The sequence below is a fragment of the Pipra filicauda genome, unplaced genomic scaffold (assembly GCF_003945595.2).
Source record: "Pipra filicauda isolate LSUMZ 115617 unplaced genomic scaffold, ASM394559v2 scaffold467_size714961_pilon, whole genome shotgun sequence".
Lineage (NCBI taxonomy): Eukaryota > Metazoa > Chordata > Aves > Passeriformes > Pipridae > Pipra > Pipra filicauda.
In genome coordinates this window covers 466,254-490,841 of record NW_024104606.1, presented here as the reverse complement: position 1 = coordinate 490,841, position 24,588 = coordinate 466,254, and the positions used below count along the sequence as shown (strand labels likewise).

Here is a 24,588-nt window from a genome sequence, read left to right as displayed (position 1 = left end):
AGGGCTGCTCCCTGGGCTCAGGAGGGGACAGATGTGGCAGCACTTTGCACATCCCTGGCATAAGCCCAGAGGCCATTTGGGCAGGAGGGAGGTGATGGAGCCAGGATTCACATCCAAAGGCAGTGGGTGGGAGCAAAGCCCAGCAGCAGCAGCTTCACTCTTGCTTAAAAGCAATTGGCAGCCAAGAGGCAAGGCCATGGAGGGGGGTTGGTTGAGGCAAAGCTGCTGCCCTGAGGGAGGCAAAGGCAGTGCCCGTGGGCGCTCAGCCCTGTGGGTTCCACACCCTCCCAGCCCAGTCAGGCCTGGGGGCACCTGCTGGGGCAAAGGGAGCTGATCAGGGCCCTGGCCAAAAGGGGTGACAAGGCAAAGAGGGAAGCAGCAAGGGATGGGTCCAGTGACACAGATGTGCACAGCAAAGGACAGCAGCTCCTGCAGTGCTCAGGGGCTTTATCACCCCCCTGCAGCTGCAGGAGGGAGGGGCCCTGTGGCAGAGCCTGTGCTGCAGACAGGGCTGGGCACTGCAGGAGCTGGAAGAGCAGCCAAATCCAAGTGTTAGATGAGGTCACAGGTGGGCTGGAAGCTTCAGGGCAGGGGGGGCCATTGCCCAGAGGAGGGGACGGAGAAGCTCCATGGGCTGGTCCCCCAGACACACTCCCAGTCCCAGCTGTGCTCTCCAGGCCATCCAGCCCCTCTGCACTGTGCTCTGCTCACTCAAACAAGCTGCAAGTGCTGGGCAAGCTCAGTCCAACCAGGAGCTGAGCAGGAGATCAGGGGAGTGGGGAGCAGACTGAAGACCTGCCAACTCCTCCCAAACCTCCCTTCCTGCAGCCAACCTGCAGGTGAGTGCTGACTGTCTAAAAAGTGCCAGAATAATGTGACTTTCCATCCTTGCTTCTCTGCTTTGTCATCTTTAGGCAGTGTCGGAGTCCTGCCATTGTCACCTTCAACAGGGAATCCTTCCTGCCCTCCTGTTGATTTTCTGTACATGTGCTGGCATCCAGGCTGGAGAGAGAAGAGAGTGAGACCTTGGTGAATGAGGTGGAGGAGATGAGTGGAAGAGGTGAGTTTCAGGAGGGAAGAGGAAGGAGAACTTTCCCCTCTTGAGAGGAAAACACTCCCATCCTGCTTCTGCTTTGAAAGAAGTAGGGGGAAAGCTCCTGGAGCTTGTCCCAGCCTGGGCTTGTCATGGCTTGGGACTTGGTGGCTGCCACACCTTCAGCTGAACTTCTCGTGCTGATCTGTTGAGCCACCACCAGCACCAAAGACACCTGAGGTGACATCCTTGGCCCCTTCCTTTGCATGGAGAAAGAAACAGGATTTGGGACCACAGGTTCTGGGTCTTGGGGTAACATCTCTCCTGGTCTGCACTGGTTTGTGCCCAGACCTGCCTGTTCTGCTCCTGCAGCCCCAGGGACTGCCAGGCTCAGGTCCAGGTGTCTGCACTGCAGATGTGCCCCCAGCCACTGACGTGCATCCTCCCCCAGGGAACGGGGGTCTCCTTGGCCAGGATGTGTGCAAGCTCCTGGGGCAGGGGCAGGACTGGGGCAGCACTGAGGCTGGGGCAGTCCAGGAGGAAGCGGTTTCCCACCCTGGGAAAAGGAACTCACTCTATCCCTTCTCCTGCTGGGGGGGATGCAGCCCTGGGACTGCCTGTTCTGAACAGCTTCTCCTTCTCTGTCCCCAGCCAACGTGACCCTAGACCCAGACACTGCCAACCCCTTCCTCATCCTGGCCGGTGACCAGCGAAGGGTGGGACGGGGGGACGAGTGGACGTCGCTGCCCAACTCCCCCGAGCGGTTCGACACGGAGCCGTGTGTGCTGGGCAGGCAGGGCTTTGCTGAGGGGAGGCACTGCTGGCAGGTGGAGGTGGCTGAGGCAGGGGACTGGTGGGCTGTGGGGGTGGCCCAGGAGTCTGTCAGGAGGAAGGGGGTCCTGAGTTTTACTCCCCGGGAGGGGATCTGGGCCGTGGGGCAGTGGTTTGGACAATACCACGCATTTACTGACCCTGACTGGACCCCTCTGCACCTTGCCCACCTCCCCAGGGCCATCCAGGTCTGCCTGGACTTCAGGGACAAGCAGGTAGCATTTGCTGATGCTGAAAATGAAGCCCCAATCTTTGCTTTCTGCCTGGCCTCGTGTCCTGGGGAGAGGCTGCACCCCTGGCTCTGGGTGGGGATGGGCTCGTGGCTCCAGCTGTGCCCCTGACACGTGGAGGGGGCACGGGGGGCAGGGGAGAGAGTGGAAAAGCAAACACCATCACTGTGGGTCTGGGAACTGGTAGGGTTCTTCTGTGTCCTGCTGGCTTCTCCCCACATGGTTCCTCTGGCCACCAAGCAGAGGACTGGCAGGTCATGGAAGTGGTGCCACCACAGAGCCTCCTTCATCCCACCCAGCCCTCAGCTGGGACTGCAGGGAGAGCACCGAGGCTCGGAGCATGGAGGAGCTTGGTGCCAGGAGGGCCAAGGGCAGGCAGGTGGCACTGAGTGCCAGGGCACTGCAGAACTGCTCTGTCCAAGGCCACGGAAAACACAGCAGGTAGTAAAAGGTGCTGGAGCAGTGCCTCAGGCTTTTTTCTATTGATATGAAGTTAAAAAACCTCTAGCATAGCTGGGTGCTGATGATAACACTTATCTTCCCCACACATCCAAACCTCTCCTTGCCTCCCCCCCACTCGTCACTGGCACGTGTACCAAGCACTTTTCTTGCAGCAGGGCCCTGGGAGCAGCTCTGGGGGCAGCCCAGGAAGGCAGGCATGAAGCTGAGCAGGGTCTGGAGTCCACAGGAGAGGCAATTCCCACAGATCTGCCATTCTCTGATCTCTCCCCATCAAGGTCTCCTTTTCCTCACATAGAACAGACTAGATGAGAATATTCCACTTGGAAGGGACCTATAATGGTCACCTCATCCTGAACCCTGCAGGGCTGACCAAAAGTAAAGCTTGTTACTAAGGCCATTGTCCAATTGCCTCTTAAACACTGACAGGCCTGGGGCACTGACCAGCTCTCGAGGAAGACTGTTCCAGACCACCCTCTTGGTAAAGAAATGCTCCCTCATGTCTAGTTGGAACCTCCCCTGGAGCAGCTTTGAACCATTCCCAGGTGTCCTGTCCCTGGATTCCAGAGCTCAGCACCTCCCTCTCCATGTCCCCTCCTTAGGAAGCTGCAGAGCAACAAGCCACCTTTTCTCCAACTTAGCCACCTTTTCTCCAAAGGAGACAAGCCCAGAGCCCTCAGCTGCACCTCACAGGACAGCACTAGATCTGCTCTGGAGAACTGGTATTTTGCAGGAAAGGACATTTAGAGACATTCCAGACATGGAAAGTTGGGGAGGTCTCATCCCACAGGATCCTGCTAAATCCTGCCCTTAGGAGAGGAGAGGTGAATGTAAGTGAAGGGGAACCTTGTCCTTGGTCCAGCCTGGAATTCCTCCTCAGGCACATTGCTGGTTGGACCCTCTTAGTGCCACCTCAGTTGTCATCTTTGTGGTGGCATCTGGGCACAGGCAAGAGAATTTGCCTCTGTGATCTACTCCAGTAGCTGCAAAGTTGCAGCACTGGGTCAGGCCCAGTTATCTTCCTCCAGAGCCCTGCTCTAACCCTCTTCCAATGTGGCAGGACCAAGACTGGGGAAACCCATGGATCTCTGCTCACAGCAGGGCAATTCCTACCCTCCATGGGCAGGTGACAAGGGGCACAGGCTGGGCACAGGTCACTGGGTGGTGAGCAATTGTACTGGACATGGCTTGCTCCTCTTGGGTTTTATTTTTTTGATTGTGATTACTATTGTCATTAGTATTATTATGTTTTACATTGTTTCAAATATTAAACTGTTCTTATGTCAACCCACAAGTTGTTTTTTTTTCCTTTTTTCCCCCCATCCCACTTTTTGGGGGGGGGGGGGTGTGACCGAGTCACTGTGTGATGTTTAGTTGTCAGATGGGGTTGCACCACAACAGATTTTCATGGCAGAAGGTTTGGAGATGGAGATGGCAGAAGATTTGTAAACTTTGGTTCTGTCCCTTGTCCTGGGAAACACCCCAAAGGAGTTGTTTCACATTGAGGGACACCTGCTTCAATCAAGAAGAAATTCCTTTCTGAAAGCCAGCTCAGGAAAGCTGGATTTTTTAACAGATTGGTGCCCTGGATCCTCTTCACTGAAATTTTGTGGTTTGAAGGGGGAGAAAAGGTTTAATGGGTTCCTGTTTGCTGTACCCCCCCAAAAAAATTAAATATATACAAAAAAATCAACTCTTTGGGAGCTGAGTTGCATAACTGCAGCTTTTTGATTAAAATTGTATAGTTTTGGTGCAATACTACATGAAATCATTCTATTCTAGTATTAGAAATCTACTATTCTAGTATTGCACTGTGAAGACTCAGGGGAGTTTAAATTCATTTCTCTTATGCTACAGGTCTCTGCATTCCAGAGCTACAACAGGTAGGAAGGCTTAAGGAATGCCATGGTCCTTGAAAAGCAAGGCTGGACCCACATGGGCTGTAAGGGCACGTTTGGATTTGGTACATTAGCCAGGCAGCTGGACTGAATGCCCTCCCCATTAAACTCTGTCTCCTTTTCACCCAGTGAGCCCTTTCTCTGGGATTTCTGTTCCTTTTACACTATGTTTTCTCCCCCTCACCCTGGCAGACTGCTGGGTGGCAGCAGTTTTATTTTAGAGGACTGGGTGAGCCTTCTTCCAGAACGACAGTACTTTCTTCTTTTAGACCTTTTTTTTTCTTTTAACATAAACAAGCCCAGAAGCCCTTTGATTTGCCAGCTTGGCCAGGAAACTCATCCAAGGTCTGGGCCAAGGCTGAAGCCTTGTCCAGGGCCTTGGAAATCCATCCAGCATTGTTTTTGCAGTGTTTTGAGGGGCACTTCTAATGTGCAGCTTCACAATTTCCACCCTGCTCTGCAAGAGTGGTGTGACCAGGCTTTGAAACACATGTCCAGGGCTGGGGGCTGAGGGCAGGGCTGGGGCTGCAGAGGATGTTGGGGCTCCTCCTCACCCCGTGGAACAGGGAATGGTGGCTGCCCAGGTCTGTGCCCCGAGGTTCCATATCCAGCCCTGGACAGGCATCCTGCCCCACACTGCCCTGCAGGCCCTGCCACAGTGCTGGCACTGGGTGGCTCTCAGAGCCAGCTGGTGGTGAGCTGCCAGAGCCAGGACCCTGCCCTGCAGCTGCAGCAGCTCTTGCATGTCACAGCTGAGACACAGCCTGGACACAGCTCGAACACAGCTCAGACACAGCCTGGATACAGCCCAGACACAGCCTGGACACAGCTCGGACACAGCTCAGACACAGCCCAGACACAGCCTGGATACAGCCTGGACACAGCTCAGACACAGCTCAGACACAGCCTGGACACAGCCTGGACACAGCCCGGACACAGCTCGGACACAGCCTGGACACAGCCTGGACACAGCTCGGACACATCTCGGATACAGCTCAGACACAGCTCAGACACAGCCTGGACACAGCTCAGACACAGCCTGGACACAGCTTGGACACAGCTCGGACACAGCCCAGACACAGCTTGGACACAGCCTGGACACAGCTCAGACACAGCTTGGACACAGCCTGGACACAGCTCAGACACAGCTTGGACACAGCCCAGACACAGCCTGGACACAGCCTGGACACAGCTCAGACACAGCCTGGACACAGCTCGGACACAGCTCGGACACAGCTGGGATATGGTTCAGACACATCCAGAGCCTGCCATGGCCTCGCCAGGGCTCGGGTGAGAGCCTGGGCTGGCAGACATGTCCAGCATCTCCCACCAGCCTGGAGTGAGGGGCTGGGCCAGAGGCCACGGGCAGGCTCAGGTCGGGCAACTCCCGGGGGCAGCACCGGGAGCCTCTGTGGGGCAGCATCTCAGGGAGCATCAGGATCACTCTGTACAGCCCCACACACACCCTCTGGTCCATCCAAGGGCCAAAGGACTCTGCTTCATTCAAACAACATCACCTTGCTTGGCCACACCCGGGAGGCTTCTGTGCACTGCCAGAAAAACTGCCCAGAAACCTTCAGCTGGGGCTCCTGGGGCAGGTCAGGGAAGCTGCCCCGGGCAGCCCTGCCAGCTCTCAGGGGTCAGCTGGGCTCTGCAGGCTCGGCCCCCCCAGTAACAACACAACAGCCCAAAGTTTGTCTCACTTTTATTTACATAATTGCACAGCCCGTTTCCCCATGACACTGGAACGTGGTGGGTCAGACATTGATTTCCCACATCCACAAGCTGAACATCTCCTCTAGGAAGGAGGAAAAGACTTAAAGAGTGGCTGTTGGGTTTTGCAGGGGCACATGCAACAACTCCAATTATTGGCAACGACAATAAAGTCAAGGAAGCTGAGTGCAGCCATGGCTGCCCTACAGCACAGGGCCGGGCCCCCACTGCCCCAGCCAGGGGCTTCTGGCTTTCACAGTTGCATATTAGGATCAACAGTGGGTCTCCTAACTGGAACACTGGCTCCATTAAGTCCTTACCCGGGGCGTGGTGTGGGAGTGCACATCCCTTGTCACCGGCCAGAACTCGGTGCACTGCAAGGCCAAGCTGCTGGGAGGGACCCAGGGATGGGAAGGTGAAACCACTCCCCCATTTTTCTCCACTGAGAATGTCCTGGTGACAAGGGGGTTGTTGGGAAGGGCCTGAAGAAAGGGGCACCCAGGACAAGGCACAGGGCAGTGGTGCAGTGCCCGCTGCCATGGAAGGGTGTGAGGAGCGGGGAGTGCCTGGGTGGGAACAGGATGGGACTGGAGCAGGGACTGGGACTGGAGCTGGGCTGCAGCAGCCCCTCCTCCAGGAGCACCAGGGCCAGAGTCATCCCTGCATGACTGGGAAAAGGGAGGGTGCCCATGGGTATGTGGCAGAAGGGAAGGGACAGGCTGAGAGAGGGGAGCAGAGATGTGCAGCCTTGCTGTGGCAGAGGACGTTCACCCCGTGGTCACACAAGCCCCTCATGCTTGGAACAGAGACCACTTCGGAGGAGCCCACAGGGACCTGCCACTGGGCACAGAGAGGCTGCTGAAAGATGTGCTGGGGTATCCCTGAGTTGCACGAGAACCCTGGCACAGAAGATGGAGGAGAAGAGCTGACAGAACCCAGGACCCAGGGCTGGAGTGATCCTCTTGGGAGAGACAGGACACTGGCCCCTGCTACTCATGCCACCAGAAACTTCCAGCCCAGGGTCATGGTACACATAAGGAAAAGCATCCTGCTTTGCAGGCAGAGAGGAGGAGGAGGAGGAAGGACGTGGAGTGCTTTGAATCCAAGAAACGACAGGTCTCAGTCTAGCAGGGCATTGGACCGATCCACCTGGGTTCAGCAAAGGGGCAGAGGGACACAGTGTGTCACACACATCACCACCCACACATGGGCACCTTGGAGCCTGCCTCCTCCCTGCTCTCTGCCCTCACCATGACGGGAGCAGAGCCCAGGTTCAGCCGAGCACCTCTGGAGCACCGGGCAGGGCAGTGGCACCGCTGGCATCCTCACAGCCTGTGCCACACGGGAGGCTCAGGGAAGCTCAGCACCAGGCACGGGCACCACATGGCAGGGTGGGAGGGTGGCAGAGAGGCAAAGACCAAAGCCAAACCAGCGAGACCCTTGGCAGACGGGGCACTCTGAGACAGAGGGTTTCGACAGCTGGATGTGCTGGAAATGCAGGTGGAAAAAAAGGAAAGAAGGAGGAGGAGGAACACCAGCCCCACAAGAGAAGGCACCCAAACCTGTTCTCTGGGAACCAGCGAACTGGGAGGGTTTCACTAGAGGACACAACAGGCAGGCAGCGCTGTCAGGGATGAACTCAATCCCAGCAGCTCCTCTGGAATGTGCAAATAAAGCGCAGAGACAGCCAAGAGCACCCGCGTCCTGCCAGCGCCGCAGGGCATGGCCTGTCCCCTAAGGTACGTGTGGAACTGATGCTACGGGAGGTCCAGCCTCAGGATGGTGAAAGGACATCAGCAAACAGAAACTACAACCTTCTGGGGTCAGGAAAGCTCCTTTCTCGATCGTTTAAAACCAAAAGGCAATGGTGGGTTTAGCTAATACAAGCCATGACTCTCCACCCTTGGATCCTCCATCTACCTTTGCCAGACATACCAAGAGCTGAGTGCATCCGAGTCCTGGGGGTGAGCCAGGACAGGCAAGGAAAGCATCGTGTGAGATCACATCTGCACTGGAAAAGATCTCTCTTTTTGAAACTTATATCTCAAAATTACAGTACTTTACAATACAAAATGTCTCCATTCAGCATCACGTCATTTTACTCCTTCTGGGATTATAATAATTATTAAAAACACTCAACTTTCTAGAAAGGACAGAACACCATGAAAGAGACCAAAGAGTAACGGGAAGGCTGCTGCAGTATTATCAAAACCAATTTAGTGCAAAGGAGAAGGGGCCTTTCAAGAACGGATGATGAAAAGTGTTCTTTATATGCTCATTTGGAGAAAAGGCATTGATTTAACCTCTGAATGAGATCAGGCTGCCGGCTTCTATCCTGAAGCTTAGAACATCTACACAAAAGGACTGAAACACAATATGCATGGCCATTAAAAAATAATATTATATATAGATATATATAGAGAGAGAGGGAGATATTTTCCACGTATGGTATTTAGTTATGGGAAAATGTCCCTGCAGAGAGGCATCTTCTGCCACCGGGCTCTTTTGGGCCATTTCACACACAGACGTTGATTATTTGTCTGTTTGTCAAAGTCTGAAGCAGGTGCTGACCGCAGAGTCCCCTTGTGTGGGATGATTGTTTCCTGGTGCCCCCAGAGCTGCCCTGGGCACGGGAGGACACCCAGCCCTCCTCGCCCTGGGCTGGCCCCAGTTGGTGGCCACGGGACGGCTCAGACGGTCGTCTCATCCGCGGTTTTCTTCATGAGCTTGGCGGAGAGGAGGGAGTGGGGCACGGGGTGAGGGCTCCTCGAGGCTGGGATCATCAGGCGGACTTTCTGGTTGGTCCTTCGCCACTCCGAGTACAGCTGGCAGTGGTAGCGGAACGAAACCTGGCGGGCGAGAACGCAGCGTCTGTCACCGACCCCCTGTCCCCGGGGTGGCGAGATGCCCTCACCCCTCTGCCTCCGTGTGTCCTTATCCCAAGGCAAGGGACACAGCCCTGACCCCGACACGGTTTGGGGCACTCCATGGCCCCAGCCTCTGATGGGGAATCAACCCCTTCCTGCTGAGAACAGGCTGAGCGTGGCACAGCCAGAGGGGCTCTCTGGGCAGCACTGGCACTGCAGGACGGGGTTTGCTCAGCTGGGTTTGGGTCCACGCTGGTGAAATGTGGCAGGGAGGAGCCAAAACTCACCCCCTCACCCAGCCCCAGGCTGCAGGGAGCACCCTGAGTGGCCAAAACAAGCGTCTGAATCCAACCAGCCTCCTCCCATCTCACAGAGCCCAGTGAACCTCCTTCACCCTTCCCAAAAACCTTCTCTCTTCTGTCTGCAACAACAGGACAGCAACTGGACTCATTTTTCCTGTCAGCGCCGTGGCCTGGGAGACTTGTCTCCCAGGAGGGAGAAAGGGCAGGATGCAAAGGCTGGAGGGACCCGGAGCAGCCCGGCAGAGGCAGGAGCTGGCCCTGCAGTTTCGGAACGGCCCTGCAGTTTTGGAACAGGCCTGCGAGGGGAGCTTCAAGCTCAGCTTAAACACCGAATCCAGTCAGCCACTCATCCAAATCAGGCTTTCATACTTGGTAAAATTACAGGAAGCATTTAGCTGGCAAGTAGGAAGTACCAGGAAGTACATCTGACACGGAAAAGTCAGTATTCCAATTAATTCTATTCAGGTCTGAGGTAACTGAGCTGCTTGATCTGTGCCCTCCCCTCGTTCCTGTTGCAGAGGTGCTGTGGCAGTGAGGTTGTTTGCTGCCAAACACATCTCCCAGTCTTCAGAGACAGCGAGGGAGTGGGGAGCTAATGGTGGAAACCTCAAGGAAGGCTCCTGCTCCACAGGAGGGAGCTGCAGCCTTGGCCACAGCCTCTCCCACAACCCTCCCACCCATTACAGCCATCACCTCCCACCACATTTTGGCCTCTTGTGCTGTACAGCCTGGGGTAGAACGTGGTAAATGTGAATAAAGGGGCTTCTCTTAAAGTCCTTCTCTGCTCAAGGAAATGTGAAGCACTGCAGAACTAGAGACATTTTAGTCAGGACTCGTTATTTTAAACACACAAAAAAACTCCACGAAAAAAATCCCAAACCAAACATTTTTCCATTTCCCCCACATTTCCAGCTTCTCCAGATCAGTTCTGGGAAGAGAAGACAGAAACACTTCCTCTTAAGGGTTCCAGTTTTACCTTGGCTTTCTACAAAAAGGAGCCTCATGCAGGAACTTGCAGCATGGAGACTTTCCTCCATGGCTTCAGCTTTGCCCCCAGAAACTCTCTCTGCAGGCCCCCCCAGAGCAGGGGCTGCTGCAGCACCAGCTCAGCCTGCCCTGGCTCCCCAGTCTGTGGAGGAGAGGAATGTCCTGCCAGAGGGGAAGGGGTTACTCTGAGAAACTGTAGCATGACATGGCAGGGAAATGTGTTGGGGCATTCCTACTGCCCACAGAACTGCCAGCTTTTTGGGGTCCCACTCTTCCTCCTGCAGCAACTGCACCCCTTCCCTTCCCCAAATGGTGCTTCCCAGCAAGCAGCTGGAAAAGGGCAGTGACAGGGCATGAGCACACACAGGGCTTGGAATAGGAGAGCCAAAACCAAGATCCAAACCCAGAAATCCAGCCAGCAACAGAATGCAAAAAAAGGGAATGGGAAACAGAGGGAATTCCCTGGCCTGGGAGCCTCTGGAGAGCAGCCCCGGGGCCCTGGGGAGGGGCTGGGCAGGAGCTGCCCCAGCCCTGCTGGGCTCTGCTGGCAGCACTGACAGGTACCACAGCAAACCCACATCCCCTGTCCTGCTCTCCTCAACTCCCTGCAAGCTGCAAGCTCCTGGCCCCCTAATTCAGCACGTCCAGGGATGCCAAGAGAGGTCTCTGCAGGAAGCTCTTTCCCAGCATGAACCAGTTCAACCCCCAGACAGGGTCGAGTGCAGGTTCCCAGGAATCCCCAGTGCCCCCCAGGCAGCAGCAGTGGGCCAGGGCAGGCTGGCTACCCAGCCTTGGCCTGGAGCTCAACTCCAAAACCCAGCATGAGAGAAGCCAGAGGTTTCCCCAGGGCCAGAGTGTTCCTTGCACACACCTTCTGTCTCACTGACACCTTAAAAGGGTTGTGTAGGAATTTGTTTAGCTGTGGGCCAGACACCCCCAAGGCCAGTCTGCACCCCCTCTGGGCATGGCCAGTGTGTGCTGGGCAGCACAGAGGGACATGATGGCAGATTATTTAGGGGCCAAACACATTCCAGATTTTACTTTTCCCCTGAACTACCCAGATATCAAGTTTGTGTTTCTTCTCGAAAATAGGAGCAGACACCACAGATGAGCCACTGCCTGCCCCAGCCCCACTCAGGCACATCTGTGCCAGGTATATGACACCCCGGGAACACGGCTCCCGTGCCAGTCTGCAAAGCAGGTGGTCAGGAAGTGGTTTCTCATCCTCAGCAACAGCTCGAGCAGCTCCCACGGGAAGACAATTCAACGGCCACTCAAGAGGAAGAGCCCAAGGTTTCCTCCCGTGGGGAGGCAGAGCTGGAGGGCTGTGAGCCAGCGCTGCCAGGTCCTGCTGGAGCAGGAGCAGGGCCCCGGCAGCCGGCACTTACCAGCGTCCAGAGGACGTAGATTGTGAAAAGTGCAATAGTGAGTGCTATGAGTCCGATGGCCTCCAGGCGGCTGTTGAACTGCAGGTGGTCCTGGGCCCCGCGCAGGCACAGCCAGCCCGAGATCGCCGCCAGCGGGGTGATGAACAGGAAACACACCATGTCACAGAACAGGGTCCTCTTCTCATTGCGGGGCCCGGGGTCCTTCAGCCACTGCGGGGAGGGCGGGAGAAGGGTCAGTCAGCACACGGCAGGAGAAGGGTCAGTCAGCACACGGCAGGAGAAGGGTGTCAGTCAGCACACGGCAGGAGAAGGGTGTCAGTCAGCACACAGCAGGAGAAGGGTGTCAGTCAGCACACAGCAGAAGGGTGTCAGTCAGCACACAGCAGGAGAAGGGTGTCAGTCAGTGCACAGCAGGAGAAGGGTGTCAGTCAGTGCACAGCAGGAGAAGGGTGTCAGTCAGTGCACAGCAGGAGAAGGGTGTCAGTCAGCACACGGCAGGAGAAGGGTGTCAGTCAGTGCACAGCAGGAGAAGGGTGTCAGTCAGTGCACAGCAGGAGAAGGGTGTCAGTCAGTGCACAGCAGGAGAAGGGTGTCAGTCAGCACACAGCAGGAGAAGGGTGTCAGTCAGTGCACAGCAGAAGGGTGTCAGTCAGCACACAGCAGCAGAAGGGTGTCAGTCAGTGCACAGCAGGAGAAGGGCATCAGTCAGCACACAGCAGGAGAAGGGTGTCAGTCAGCACACAGCAGGAGAAGGGTGTCAGTCAGTGCACAGCAGGAGAAGGGTGTCAGTCAGTGCACAGCAGAAGGGTGTCAGTCAGCACACAGCAGGCAAGAGGAACCGTGGTGCACTGGGCACCCAGTACAGGTGCTCAACTCACATAAACCTTCTCAAAAACAGAGCTAGAGAGTGACAAGCCTGTTTTTAACAACCAACAAGAGACAGGGAAGACACAACTGAATATCCTTCAGGAAGGATATTGAGGTGCTGGAGCAGGTCCAGAGAAGAGCAATGAGGCTGGTGAAGGGACTTGAGCTCAAGTCTTATGAGGAGAGGCTGAGAGAGGTTGTTTAGCCTGGAGAAGAGGAGGCTCAGGGGAGACCTCATCACTCTCTACAACTCCCTGAAAGGAGGTTGTAGCCAGGTGGGTGTTGGTCTCTTCTCCCAGGCAACCAGCAGTAGGACAAGAGGGCACGATCTTAAGCTCTGCCAGGGGACGATTAGGTTGGATATTAGGAAGAAATTTTTTAGAGAGAGAGTAATTAGGCATTGGAATGGGCTGCCCAGGGAAGTGGTGGATTCACCGTCCCTGGAGGTTTTTAAGATGAGACTGGATGTGGCCCTTAGTGCCATGGTCTAGTAACCATGGCAGTGTTGGATCAAGGGTTGGACTTGATGATCTCAGAGGTCCTTTCCAACCCAGCTGATTCTATGATTCTATGATTCTAACGTGTGCAGGGGAAGGCAGTAGTGGATAAGGAAGCTCCTGGGTTCTTCACTGGAGCAGGGAGGAGCAGGCAGGGGGAGGTGGGCTCAGTAAAGCCTAGCTTATGAGATTTGGCTGGTCTTGGGCTGTGCTTCAACAGAAAAAGGTCCATGACTCTGTAACTCATGTAGGGGCTATGGGAACCAGGGGCACTGGGGTCTGAGGCCAGGCCAAGCCATAAGGGCAGCTCTCCCAAATCTTTCTCTTGGGTTCCTTGGGAGAATTGTGGCATTTTAGAGTTTCGCTGCCAATCACCAAACATTCACTTCTTCTAGGAATCCCAATTTGCTTCTAGTGTGGGTTCATTGTAGATACTCGACTTCAACAACAGCAATTGTTCTATTTTTCTGGGATTACCTTATTTTCAGCCTTTCCTTTCCTTTTTTTAGAATAGCAAGCTGCTGTGGTTCCTACTGATACCAAATTGTTACAGCACAGCTTTACTGGGATCTGTGTGTGTTGGACTGCTGGATCCTTCCTTCTTCCCTGCACAAGGATGACTACCTCATTAGGGGTTTTCTTTGATTTTTTTTTTAATAAAAATGGGAGAACATTACTGAAAAGGCACAGTGAGAGCAGGGAAGGGACTATCAGTATAGATTGGAGTGGGGTCCTTGCTTTGGAACAGACAGCTTGGGAAGGGACCCATCGGAGAACTCTGCACACAAAGCTCCTTTCCTGCAGGGAAACCACCACTGAAGCAGCAACACAGAAGGGGTGGTGACAGGTATGCCAGGAATGAGGGAGACCTCAGCACAGGTAACCTGAGGACAGGGCTGGCCAGAGACACACAGAGAGCAGCCCAGAGGGGAGCAGGGGAGGGGGCACAGGGGAGTGCAGATTTAACTCCAGCAGGGATGTTCAGAGAGACAGAGCAGAGGGGGAAGGATGGGAGGAGAAGCACAATGGGGGAGATGGCAAACCCGGGCAAGGAGCAGGGAGGTGGCTGGGCTGGTCAGAGCCACGGTAGCAGCACGTTCTGCAGCACCTGGGACAGGACACTGAGCTGGACCTGAGCAGAGGAGAGGATGCTGCAGTGACAGGAATGAGCCTGGCCAGGAATGTCACCTGGGAGGACTGATAAGCATGATATTTGAGAGATGTCACCTGAAGCACCTGAATGCTCCTGTGGTAACAGACAATAAACTGGCATTGATTTTAAAGCCACTCTGAGCACAATGCCATGGTCAGATAGCCAGAAGGAAATGTCTTAGAATCACAGAATCATTAACCTTGGAAAAGACCTCCAGGATCATCAAGTCCAACCATCAACCCAGCACCACCATGTTCACCACTAACCCATGTCCCCAAGTGCCACATCCACATGTTTTCTGAGCACTTCCAGGGATGGTGATTCCACCACTGTCCTGGCAGCCTCTTCCAATGCCTGACAAGCCTTTCAGTGAAGACATTTTTCCTAATATCCAATTTAAACCTGCCCCCTCCCCCCAAGTCCAACTTGAGGCCTTTTCCTTTCATTCTGTCACTTGTTACCTGGGAGCAGAGCTCCACCCTCTTGTCAGGGAGTTCTGGAGAGTGAGAAGGTCCTCCCTGAGCCTCCTTTCCTCCAGGCTGAGCCCCCCCAGCTCCCTCAGCTGCTCCTGGTGCTCCAGACCCTTCCCCAGCTCCGTTCCCTTCTCTGGACACGCTTCAGCCCCTCAGTGTCTTTCTTATTGTGAGGGGGCAAAAACTGACCCCAGGATTTGAGGTGGGGCCTCAGCAGTGCCAGCAAAGGAGGACAGTCACTGGTCTGGTCCTGCTGGTCACACTACTGCTGGTACAAGCCAAGTGCCACTGACATTCTCAGGCACACCTGCCTCCTGTCTAGCCATTGTCAAAAGCAGCACTCTGGGTCCTTCTCCACCAGAGAGCCTTCAGAGCAGGCAGAACTGTGGTTTGGACAGGAGCTGGGAGAAGGGACACAGACCTGCAGGTCCCCCTCTCGTGGCTCTGCAGAGGAGATCAGTGTGACAAGCTGTGTGGGGATGATAAGGACACACAGCCTGAGCAGCCCCGAGCAGAGAGGGGGGACAGCAGCTCATGGCACGTCCTTGGCAGCCCCAGCAGCTGCACCTGGCCACGTGCCCAGCTCTCCCCAGTCTAACCAAGACAGAGCTGCCCAGTGACCCAGCACTGGGTGAACACCAAATCACCCTGACTGGACAAATGTCCCTCCAGCAGCAAGCCCAGAGCACCTCGTCCCCTGGAACAGGACATCCGGGGGCACTTTTGACCCTTGTACAGTAAGAAGCTCAGGGACTGAAGGCAGATAGGTATTTTACTGCATCTTAATTCTATTTATATTCCTCGTGACCCTTGAAACTCCTTCCTCCTCCCCAAGATGGGAGCCAAATATGTAAAGGCAGGAAGCAAATTAATTTCCTTTTGTAGTAGTTGATTTACTTTGCCAATATGCACTGACCCAATAAAAAAAAAAAAGAACACAATAAGCCACCCTAAGGGCACAAAGTTTCTGGCACAGGAGCACATTAGTGCACACAGGACTTCAAATAAAGCTTGCAAACAATCCATAAAGTGCTCAGGCAGATTAAACAATTTTTGTAGGGAAAACTATCAAGTAAACATGGGAAGGCAACAAAAGCACAACTTGGTCTTCTTCCAGCAGTTTCCATGCTGCAATCATGTCTGAGACTGAAGGGAAAGAGGCAGAGCTGGCTGCTTGCTGCCCACCTAGGCTATGAGCTGGGTTCTATTCTCTCTACTTGTGTGACTAGAAGTTATTCTGGGTACAACTGTATTTCTTTGTCCTCTAGCATGATCCTGAGGCTTTCCCAGATGGTGGGATCAGCAGGGTTGTGTAAGGGAGCTCATTTCTGGGAGCCACAGCAGGGCTATGTGATGATGAGGAGCTGACCTGTGGGTGCTGCAGTGCCCATGAACCTTGGGTGAGCCCAGGGATGGGAGGCAGAAAAAGGCACCAGGACATAATCAGTTCCTCTGGGAGACAAGAGCAGAGCTCAAAGCATATCAGAGCAGTCTCCCAGCCAGTCCATCTCAGCACCTGCATGTCTTGGGGCAGGGTTGCCTTCTGCCCCTTGGGACCTGTGGGAATGGATGGAGGAGGGACTCTCCCAGCAGCACTCAGCACCCTGCAGTCTTTCTGGGGGGTTATAAAAGGGTGTTTTAAAAATTAGCTTCCATTGATTTTTACAGCTGACTTACCTCCTGAGGCTAAATGTCCATGGCCATGAGCTGTCAGCCCCTGCCTCATGACCACACTGCCTGCAGCACTCCTGTGCCCCGTGGGACCACAGGGACCAGGAGTCTCACCCAGCACGTGCTCAGGTCTCTCCCAGCCTTGCTCTGGTGAGCACCAGTCAGGACCAGCATGACCTGCCAACCTCACCAGCTGACCCTGCCACAGAGTCCCCCAGTGCTTCACAGCGAAGGTATGATGCAAGCCACAGCAAGACACAAGAATTTGGAAGCATTACAAAACATCCCACGTCCTTTCTGCCCACCAAAGTTACCCTGTGGCTGCTCAGGTGCCTGTTGGTTTTCCTTCTGCTGCTGAGCTGGTGCCTGGCTATACAGGGCAGAAAAAAACAAATGACCTTGACTCACAGTAGCACTATTAGCCCTGTCCTTGCCCTGAGAAACCTGCTGAGCCAAAAAATACAGCTTCAGATGAGAGACTGTCACATCCCTGCTCTAGGCCTGCACCAAACCTCCTTGCAGGCCACCAAGCTCCACAGGCAGTCCCAGCAGGATGGTCCTATTTCCTTTACCAAGATGGGAAAGAATGTTTTCTGACAGAGTACCCAGAGTTCAGGAAGCCAAAATTCAGAAATGCCCTGCAAGCAGGGCAGTTAAATGCTGCAGAGCAAAGTGCCCCTCCTCACCCCCCTGTCCCCAGCCACCTGCCAGGGATGCTCTGCAAACCTCCACAAGCCAAATCTCTCCTTGTACAGGCATGAAAACCTTCCCAGTGCCCCCAGCCAGCTCCAGCTCCTGGGAAGCACAGGGCACAAGGACAGCAAGAGCTGCAGGAGCACTAGAAGTGGTGGACAGGAGAGGAATCTATCCAAGCAGCACCACAGGTCACTGGGACACTTTTCCTACAGAGCAGCAGGTGCTTCCATGGTCAGTGTGACCAGGGGAAATGTCACACCACGACCTGTGCAAACACAGGACCACAGCACTGCACCCACTGGTCCTCTGGGTCATCACAGCACAGACAGGGCTGGACAAGGTGGTGAAGATGGACAGGCAAGGAAGACACTAGTGCTGGTAAGTGCCAAGAGCAGGTGGATGAAGTATTTCCCATTTCAACCCCAAAGAGGCCACTGCAGTTTGCAGAGCAGTGCCAAGAGGATCTTGTGCTGGATCTGAGAGGCATCTCCAGACAGCAAACACAAGCAAAGAGAGAAAGGAAAAGATTAGAGGAGTGGGAGTCAGCTGGAACCAAGAGGGGTTTGTTTTTCACCAGATCCAGGGGTCTAACAGAGGCTTGCACTGAGCAAGGAGAGAGCTGGGCTGGGGAAGGGCAGAGGAGCACAGATGGGACAACAAGTGCAGTGAGTCCAGCATGAGAGTTCGAGGAAAGCAAAGGGAAAAGTCTGTCTGTGAGGAAGATAAGGCTGGAGGAAGGGTGGGGGAGAGCTTACATCACAGCTCAGTTCTCTGAACTGGAGGGGGGGCAGCGAGAGCTGCACTGGGCACTGTGCCCGAGCCAAAACTTCTTTCCCTAACCACATAAACAGGAGTAACATCACAAATCCTGCCTGCAAACCTCCCTTTGCATGCACTGGGGACGTTCCCACAGCAACTCCCACACCCACAGAGGTGCAGGAGACTCAGGAGATGGAGCAGGACTGCATGTGGCAGACCCATGGGAGGTGTCCCCTACTCCAGAGTGACCCACACAGCCAAGCAAACACCTCAGAGGATTTAAAACACATTTTGTTGCAGGTGACATTGTGTTTGGAAGTTGTACTTTCCTTAAGAGACAAAAAAAAAAAAATCCACTACATAAAATATCCAGTTTAAATGAACCAAAAGTATTGGCAATCACTGAAAAGGAAGCATCTTTAATCCAAATTGCACAATAAACCCAAAGGAAAACAGTAGGAGCAAAAACTGTCAGGCTTCTACACGGCACAGCTGCACCCTTGGAAGGAGGAGCTGTTTTGAGCAGGCAAAGGGACATGCAGGGATCACTAAAGCTGCCATTTTTAAATAAAGCTGTTAACACACACATTGCTGGAAAACACTAGCACTGAAGACATGGAAGCAGAATTTTCTTGGAATTCCATCACAAGACTTGCTTGCAAGGACAGAAATATGGGAACAAACAGTGTGGTTGGACTCCTCCAGTAATGACTGGTTCACCTGAGAAATCTGTTTTTGGAATTAGTGAGTTGTCTTAAATGAGTTTTGCTTTAGCAAAGGCACTAAACACTGAGAGAAGCATTATGAACAAGTGCTGCCTTACACTCATTAGCTTTCACCACCAGGATATGTTGACTTCCAACACCCCAGCAGTTTTGGCAAAGCCAGAGCCTTGGCCTTGGCAGCAGCAGTTCGTGCCCACTCTCAGAGCAGAGACCTGTAACCCCTTGGTTCCTCTCCCTGGTATTTACACAATGTGTGGACAAAAATACATCCTTCCTCTGGAATATGGACTGACCTTTGCTGGGACTAAAGAGCTGCTGCCTGAGCTGCCAGCCTGGGACATTCCTGCAGGGGCCTGGGCTGCTCAGGAGCCAACCACCCCACCCCAGAACTGTGCCCAGATGACGGGCAGTGATGGCCAACAGAGATGGGAAACCAAAGCTGGCTCACAGCATGGGCAGATGGCCCCAGACAGGAGCCTCTGGGCTGTGGAAATGGTGTTTCTCTTCAGCCCACAGAGAAACACTCAGAGGGGACAAAATTAACAACAGGTTAAAGCTTTAAACACTTTATAAGTGGTTAATGAACTGAAGAGAGAAATGAGAGGGTTTTGCCACAGCAAAACACACAAAACAAGGCAGCCATGGAAAGGAAATATTTTTGCTGGTAAGCTGGGAAAGCGAAAATGGGCAGGAGTGGGCTCAGGTGCCCCAGTACAGACTGAGCCACGTGCCCACCTCCCTCTGTGGGCAACGGGCTGCAGCCAGGGAGAAGGCCAGGAGCTGTGCAGAAGGGCTGGTGGCTGTAGAAACAGTCACAGTGTCACCCTTGGTGATGCTGTCTGGAAATACACAATGCATCAAACATAGTCCCAAGCACTTCCATCCATGTAGCTCTGCCTGAAATCCCAGAGGACAAAGTGTCTTCAGCAGGGAGTGCACTTTGTAAGAGAAAACAGGTTTGTGATGGATTTTGCCACAGACCAAAGAGAAGAGTTTACATGGAAGGGAGAACACTAAAAGAGGGGGGGTGGGTGAATATTTTGACTCCTACACAAGCTGCTGTAACAGCATTCACCCTTGTTCTCCCAGTGCCAGGAGGAGCCAGGATCCTCCAGACAAGTTGTCACATCCTAACTTAGGTTTTCTAAGAAGGCAACAATTAAATGATCACAAGAGGTGTTTCCTTCTCTCCCTACAGGACTCTAAAGAACAAGGTTTGGCTGAGATGAATTTAAGGCATGAAACATTAGGGCAAATAAACCCAACCCTGCCTAGAGAACTGTGTGCCCACCTGTAGCCTGGGAGAAAGAGCTGTCCAAGCTGCAGCAATTTTTTACATCCAAAGGCCTGTGCTCCTCCTTCTACCATGGTCTGGACAGCAAATGTTCCTGGAAGAGGAGCAGTAACCAGGCATTTTCTGTGCTTGATGTTATTAGAACAAAGAGGAAACCACCTGCTCCAGGAAAGCTGTGTGTGCTGCAACCTAAATATCGACTGCTGAAGTCTTCCAGGGAACACAGAAAGTATCTTGCACTTTTTGACTGTGCCAGCCCTGCTAGAGTGTCATGGAGTCAGATCCTTTCCCTGTAAACATATGGATGCACATTAAACCAGCATCCATGTAGGAAAATCAAGTACTGGAAATCCATCCCTCTCCAAGGCTTGGCCATCTTGTTCTCTGCTGGGGACATGCTCCTCTCTCAAGAGCCCCAGTCCACAACCCTCTTGTGCTGGAGACCACTTCAGAGCTGAGCAGAAGCCCTCTGTCCTCTCACAGCACAGGCAGCATCCTGCTCCTCTGGCTACAGACTCTCCAACCACCTGCAGGGGTCCAAAACATGCCCCTAAAAAGTGTTCAGCCTATCGATCTCACAACCCAACAGTTTACAAAAGCATTTCATGGGTTTTGGTTTTTTTTAGTTTTCAACCCACTTCTTAGTTAAAAATTAACTGAAATAGGCTGAACTGCAGGAGATATTTCCCCCACACCCATGGGCCAGCCTGTGGCTGCCAGAGCTGGCTCTGGGCTCAGACAAGTACCCCACTCCTGGTTCAGAGGTCAGGCACACTGGCAGCCAACACTGTTGCTATTTTTACATTGAAAAAACCACAACACAAATAAATGGCTGCTTAAAGAAAACAAAATTACGATTCTATTAAGAAATTATCTTTAATCCACGCTGGACAAGGTTGACACCTTCCCTCCCTTAAGGAGGCTGCAAAATTAAATTAACGTTTGTGAAGTGCTTGGATGTCATAGCAATAAGTATCCCAGAGAAGCCCGTGGGAAATGAATAGTTTGGTCTTGGTGAGCAGGGACACAACAGCACACAGTGGGATAAACAAAATTAGCTAGTGAGCATCTCCCACCCATGCACTGCTCCTGGAAAACACAGCCTGTGACCATGAAGATCACACTGTAGTGCAGATATACCAGAGGCCTGAAGTAAAAACTAAGGCAATTTTGGTCATGGTGTTTCCTGACTTCCAAGAAATCAGGAAGTTTACACAGAAGCACTTCAGCTTGACAATGGAGCTTCCCCCCAGCTCTCACCAAAACATCTCTGCCAGTCCACAGTCAGCCTCAGCCCCTCTCCTCCTGAAGGCTCCTCAAAGGCACATGGACAGAGCCAGTTCTCCATGGGGCTGATGGTCCCTTCCCAGGGATCAGCTCTGCTGACCAGTGACTGCTGCAGCCACTACAAGCAGCTCTAACTCTCCCCAGACTGGAAATGCAGGACAGGGCAGAGCAAACAGCAAGAGCTGCTTTCTCCTGTGAGGCCCAACACCAGCAGGTCACCGAGTTCTCTTGTGGCCAGGTGACAGCAAAAGAGAGCTAGGATGCTTGGACAGTCTTTCACACCTGGGACAAACCCTTTCATCAACACCACTGCCATAAAGCATGCTCCTGCATCGTTCCCAGTCCAAGTCTCCATCCCATTTATCCTCTGCTCCTACCTTCTATTCTGGCTTCCCAGCTTTACTTGGTGAGCAGCAGATTTTTATCAGCACACTCACCATGAGCATCACTTCCCTCAAAGTTTCAAAACACTCCCCACCCCTCCCCACAACCAAGGGGCAGAGAACTTCCCAGATAAGGCAGCTGAGGGAACCGTGACATTTTTAAATGACTAAGCAGTGTCCTTCCCCGGCCCTCTTCTCAGAAACAGATGAACAACTTGGGGATGACACTTCCCAAAAGTATTTGGTGAAGAGCTGCAGCCCGCTCTGGTGTGGGGATGAGATTGCACCAGACTGCAGGCAGGATATTAATGGAAAGTATCAGCCAGCTGGCCAAGGGGTTATCAGCTCCTTCCCAAGGGCGCTGCACCAAGGGCAGAGCTGCCCCTGCCAGCGGGAGCTTCCCAAAGTGGTCACACTGTCAACTGACCTCCCAGGGAACAAAGCCCCACAAACCTCATGGGGGGAAGCACACTCACTGTCACTGCCTCTGACCAGCACAGATTGCAGCGGTGCAGGAGCTCGGAGTGGCTGCAATAACTCCCAAGGAAAATGAGAAACCAAACTCCAGGACACTTTCCCCACACTCCAGGGAAGGATCAGAGGTTTTATAGCATGGTGGGAGTAACACAACAAAACCAGGCAGCCTTTCCAGCCAGGTGAGCCACTTTGCTCTAGCAGGAGCCCTCCAGTCGTGGTGTGCCAGGCACACAGTGCCCATGCTGTTGTACAGCACCCAGCACACCTGAGTGCTGCAGCCACAGCACACACGGCTCAGCACGGCTGGTGCCAGACCCACAGCACTCCATCACGTGGTGGAAAGCACTGCTGGCCCCTAGGAAAGGGCAAGAGCAGGTTGCTACCATGGGATGTATTAAACCAGGTTATAAGCTGCTGGTCAAGCCAGGGAAAACCTTACTGGTGGCAAGGGAACTGCTCTGGGGCTGCATGATGATGGTGAGCTGCATGTTGGGCTCTGCTCTGCAGCAGGGATCACTCTCACCAGCTCCCTGGTGACTTTTCATCAGGGACTTACCAGGCTCCAAGCTCAGAAGGCACTGATGGCACTTTAGGAAAGGTGTTCCCCTGGCAGACACCACAACAGGGCAGATCATCCCCTTCACTGTGCTCACAGATAGTCCCCAAACACCAGAAGTAACAAATCACTGGTATCCCAAAGCCTTTGCCAGCTGGCAGTAATGGCTCGAGGGGTCTATTCCTCTCTGAAAACACAGTGGCAGTTCTCCTGTGTTTGAGGGTCATTAAATGCTGCCCACCCATCACCTCTCAGCACTCACAGACTCCTTGCTGGTTACCACACCCCTACAGGCTCCAGTCCAGAGGGACTTTTCACAAATTTCAACAGCAATTAAAATTTGATTGTCCTGGGCTACCCACTTGTCCACCCTGGAGTACAGACAAGTCAGTGCACAGAGGAGCCATGACTTCCCTGTCCCACCCTCCCAGCAAGCTCCTCATACCTGCTGGAGGCAGACACTGGTGTCACAGGAGAAACTCCTCCAATACATGCTGGCTGTTGAGCTGGTGTTCAAGTGTGCAGTTTTCTAAGCCTATACTTGTTACAAGGTGCTACAGCATCTGTGAGTGATGCTAAAGGCACTCCCACGTGTTTGTTTCTGGGCAGGAATACTTTACCAGCTCCTAAGCCAAGACATCTGAGACTTGCACTCATAACTTGGCCCGTGGAAGCCCCAGCAAGCTCACTGTCCCTGGGCTTGCCTGCAGCATGTCCTCAAAGCCAAGACACAGCCCTTCCCAAATGTTTTAAAACAGTGTTTTGCAACCTCTGAAACCATTTGAGAGACATTGGTCAAAGAGCCATTTTATATGTTTCAGCAGTTGGGAGAGAAGCAGTAACACCCTGACAGCAGTAACCACCAAGGTAATGCTCTTACAAATTGCTTTGCTGGATACATGGTTTGGGTTAGCACTGTCTCCTGTCTGGGGCTGTCAAGTCAATGACAGTCAGCTGTAAGTTAAACAATCACTAAAACTTAATATCAATTCTGCAAACTGAAGCTTGAATGCTTCCCCAGTTGGGCTTTTTTGTTGTGGGCTTTTTTCCCCTCCAAGGCTCACTGGGAGGAGATGGGAGGGTGAGGAGAGCTGGGGACTGTTAGAAGAAGGAGAGGACAGGTATTGTTTCCAGAGGGAGGTGGGCAGAGAAAGGAAGTAACATCTAGAATGTGAATGGAGATGGGAAAAGCAGATTAGAATTCCAGTTCTGACTCAGTTTTGATCTAACTGATGGAGCAAGGGGAAAGAGAGAGTGGGCAAGAGCAGTCACTACTACAAACCTGAATTAACCCCTGCCCCACCACACACACTTTGGTGGCAGTCCTCAACAAACCTCTAACAGCTGACAAGTAGCAGAAGCCTGTTATTAAGAATCAGCTCCCAGACCTCCCACTCCTCCCACTGATGATGGCTGCAGGACTGGGGGGCTCCCAAAATTGATAACTGTAAATGCCCAGTGCAGACTGGTGCTTCTCTGAGGTCTCACACTGCATTGAAGGAACACCCCGGAGAAGCCAGCAGCACACTGACACTGAGAGAGCCTGCCTGCAGGCCCACAGGCACTGAAGGGAACTGAACAGGGTGCAAGGGCTGCAGGACCTTGCTTTGATCTTCTAGGCTGGACTTCAGGTGCCACCAACACCCTCCTACATGGTCCTGCAGCACTGCCTGGAACAGGAGCCATAAAACAGCGTCTGCTCACCTGCCAACACAGCTCACACAATTTCAGACACATTAAACCTTCTTCTGAAACAAACCTTACAACTCACTGGTTAACTTATTCCCCTTTGGGGATGTACACTTGAACTGAGCTCAGACAACAGCCTGGTCCAAGCTGCCTTTGTTCCCCATATGTAAAGGCCTTCATTACAGGCAGCTGCTACAAACTTTGGGGGTCAAAGGAAGTCTGGAAGGTGAGCACACCTAAACAGGGGAATGATGAGGGCCTTGTGACAAAAAAAAAAAACAACCTACCAGCCAGAGCCTGGGTTGTACATTCCAACTCTGGAAGGCTGATGGACCCATCAGGATCCTGGTCTC

General features: G+C 53.3%; 2 protein-coding genes across 10 annotated transcripts in view; one reads left to right on the top strand and one right to left on the bottom strand.

The window, feature by feature from the left end:
- The first annotated feature begins 748 nt into the window (after nucleotides 1-748).
- On the top strand, nucleotides 749-3,847 carry LOC113999026 (thaicobrin-like). Of its 2 annotated transcripts, none has more exons than XM_027742199.2 (3): nucleotides 749-839; nucleotides 951-1,060; nucleotides 1,685-3,847. In XM_027742199.2, exons 2-3 carry the CDS (start codon nucleotides 1,048-1,050, stop codon nucleotides 2,203-2,205), a joined length of 534 nt encoding a protein of 177 aa, XP_027598000.1. In that variant the 5' UTR covers nucleotides 749-839; nucleotides 951-1,047; the 3' UTR covers nucleotides 2,206-3,847. The 2 variants fall into 2 exon arrangements, with proteins under 2 accessions (XP_027598000.1, XP_027597999.1); XM_027742198.2 differs by having other exon boundaries at nucleotides 766-839; nucleotides 915-1,060.
- A 2,296-nt stretch (nucleotides 3,848-6,143) lies between these two features.
- MARCHF2 (membrane associated ring-CH-type finger 2) overlaps nucleotides 6,144-24,588 on the bottom strand; it is a 35,184-nt gene continuing 16,739 nt past the window's right edge. For all 8 annotated transcript variants that reach the window (XM_027742196.2, XM_039386130.1, XM_027742193.2 and 5 more), the window contains 2 exons: nucleotides 11,709-11,918; nucleotides 6,144-9,013 (listed from right to left, as the gene is read on the bottom strand). In XM_027742196.2, the coding sequence (XP_027597997.1) occupies nucleotides 8,855-9,013; nucleotides 11,709-11,918 (369 nt within the window). In that variant the 3' untranslated portion in view covers nucleotides 6,144-8,854. The remainder of the gene's footprint in view (nucleotides 9,014-11,708; nucleotides 11,919-24,588) is intronic.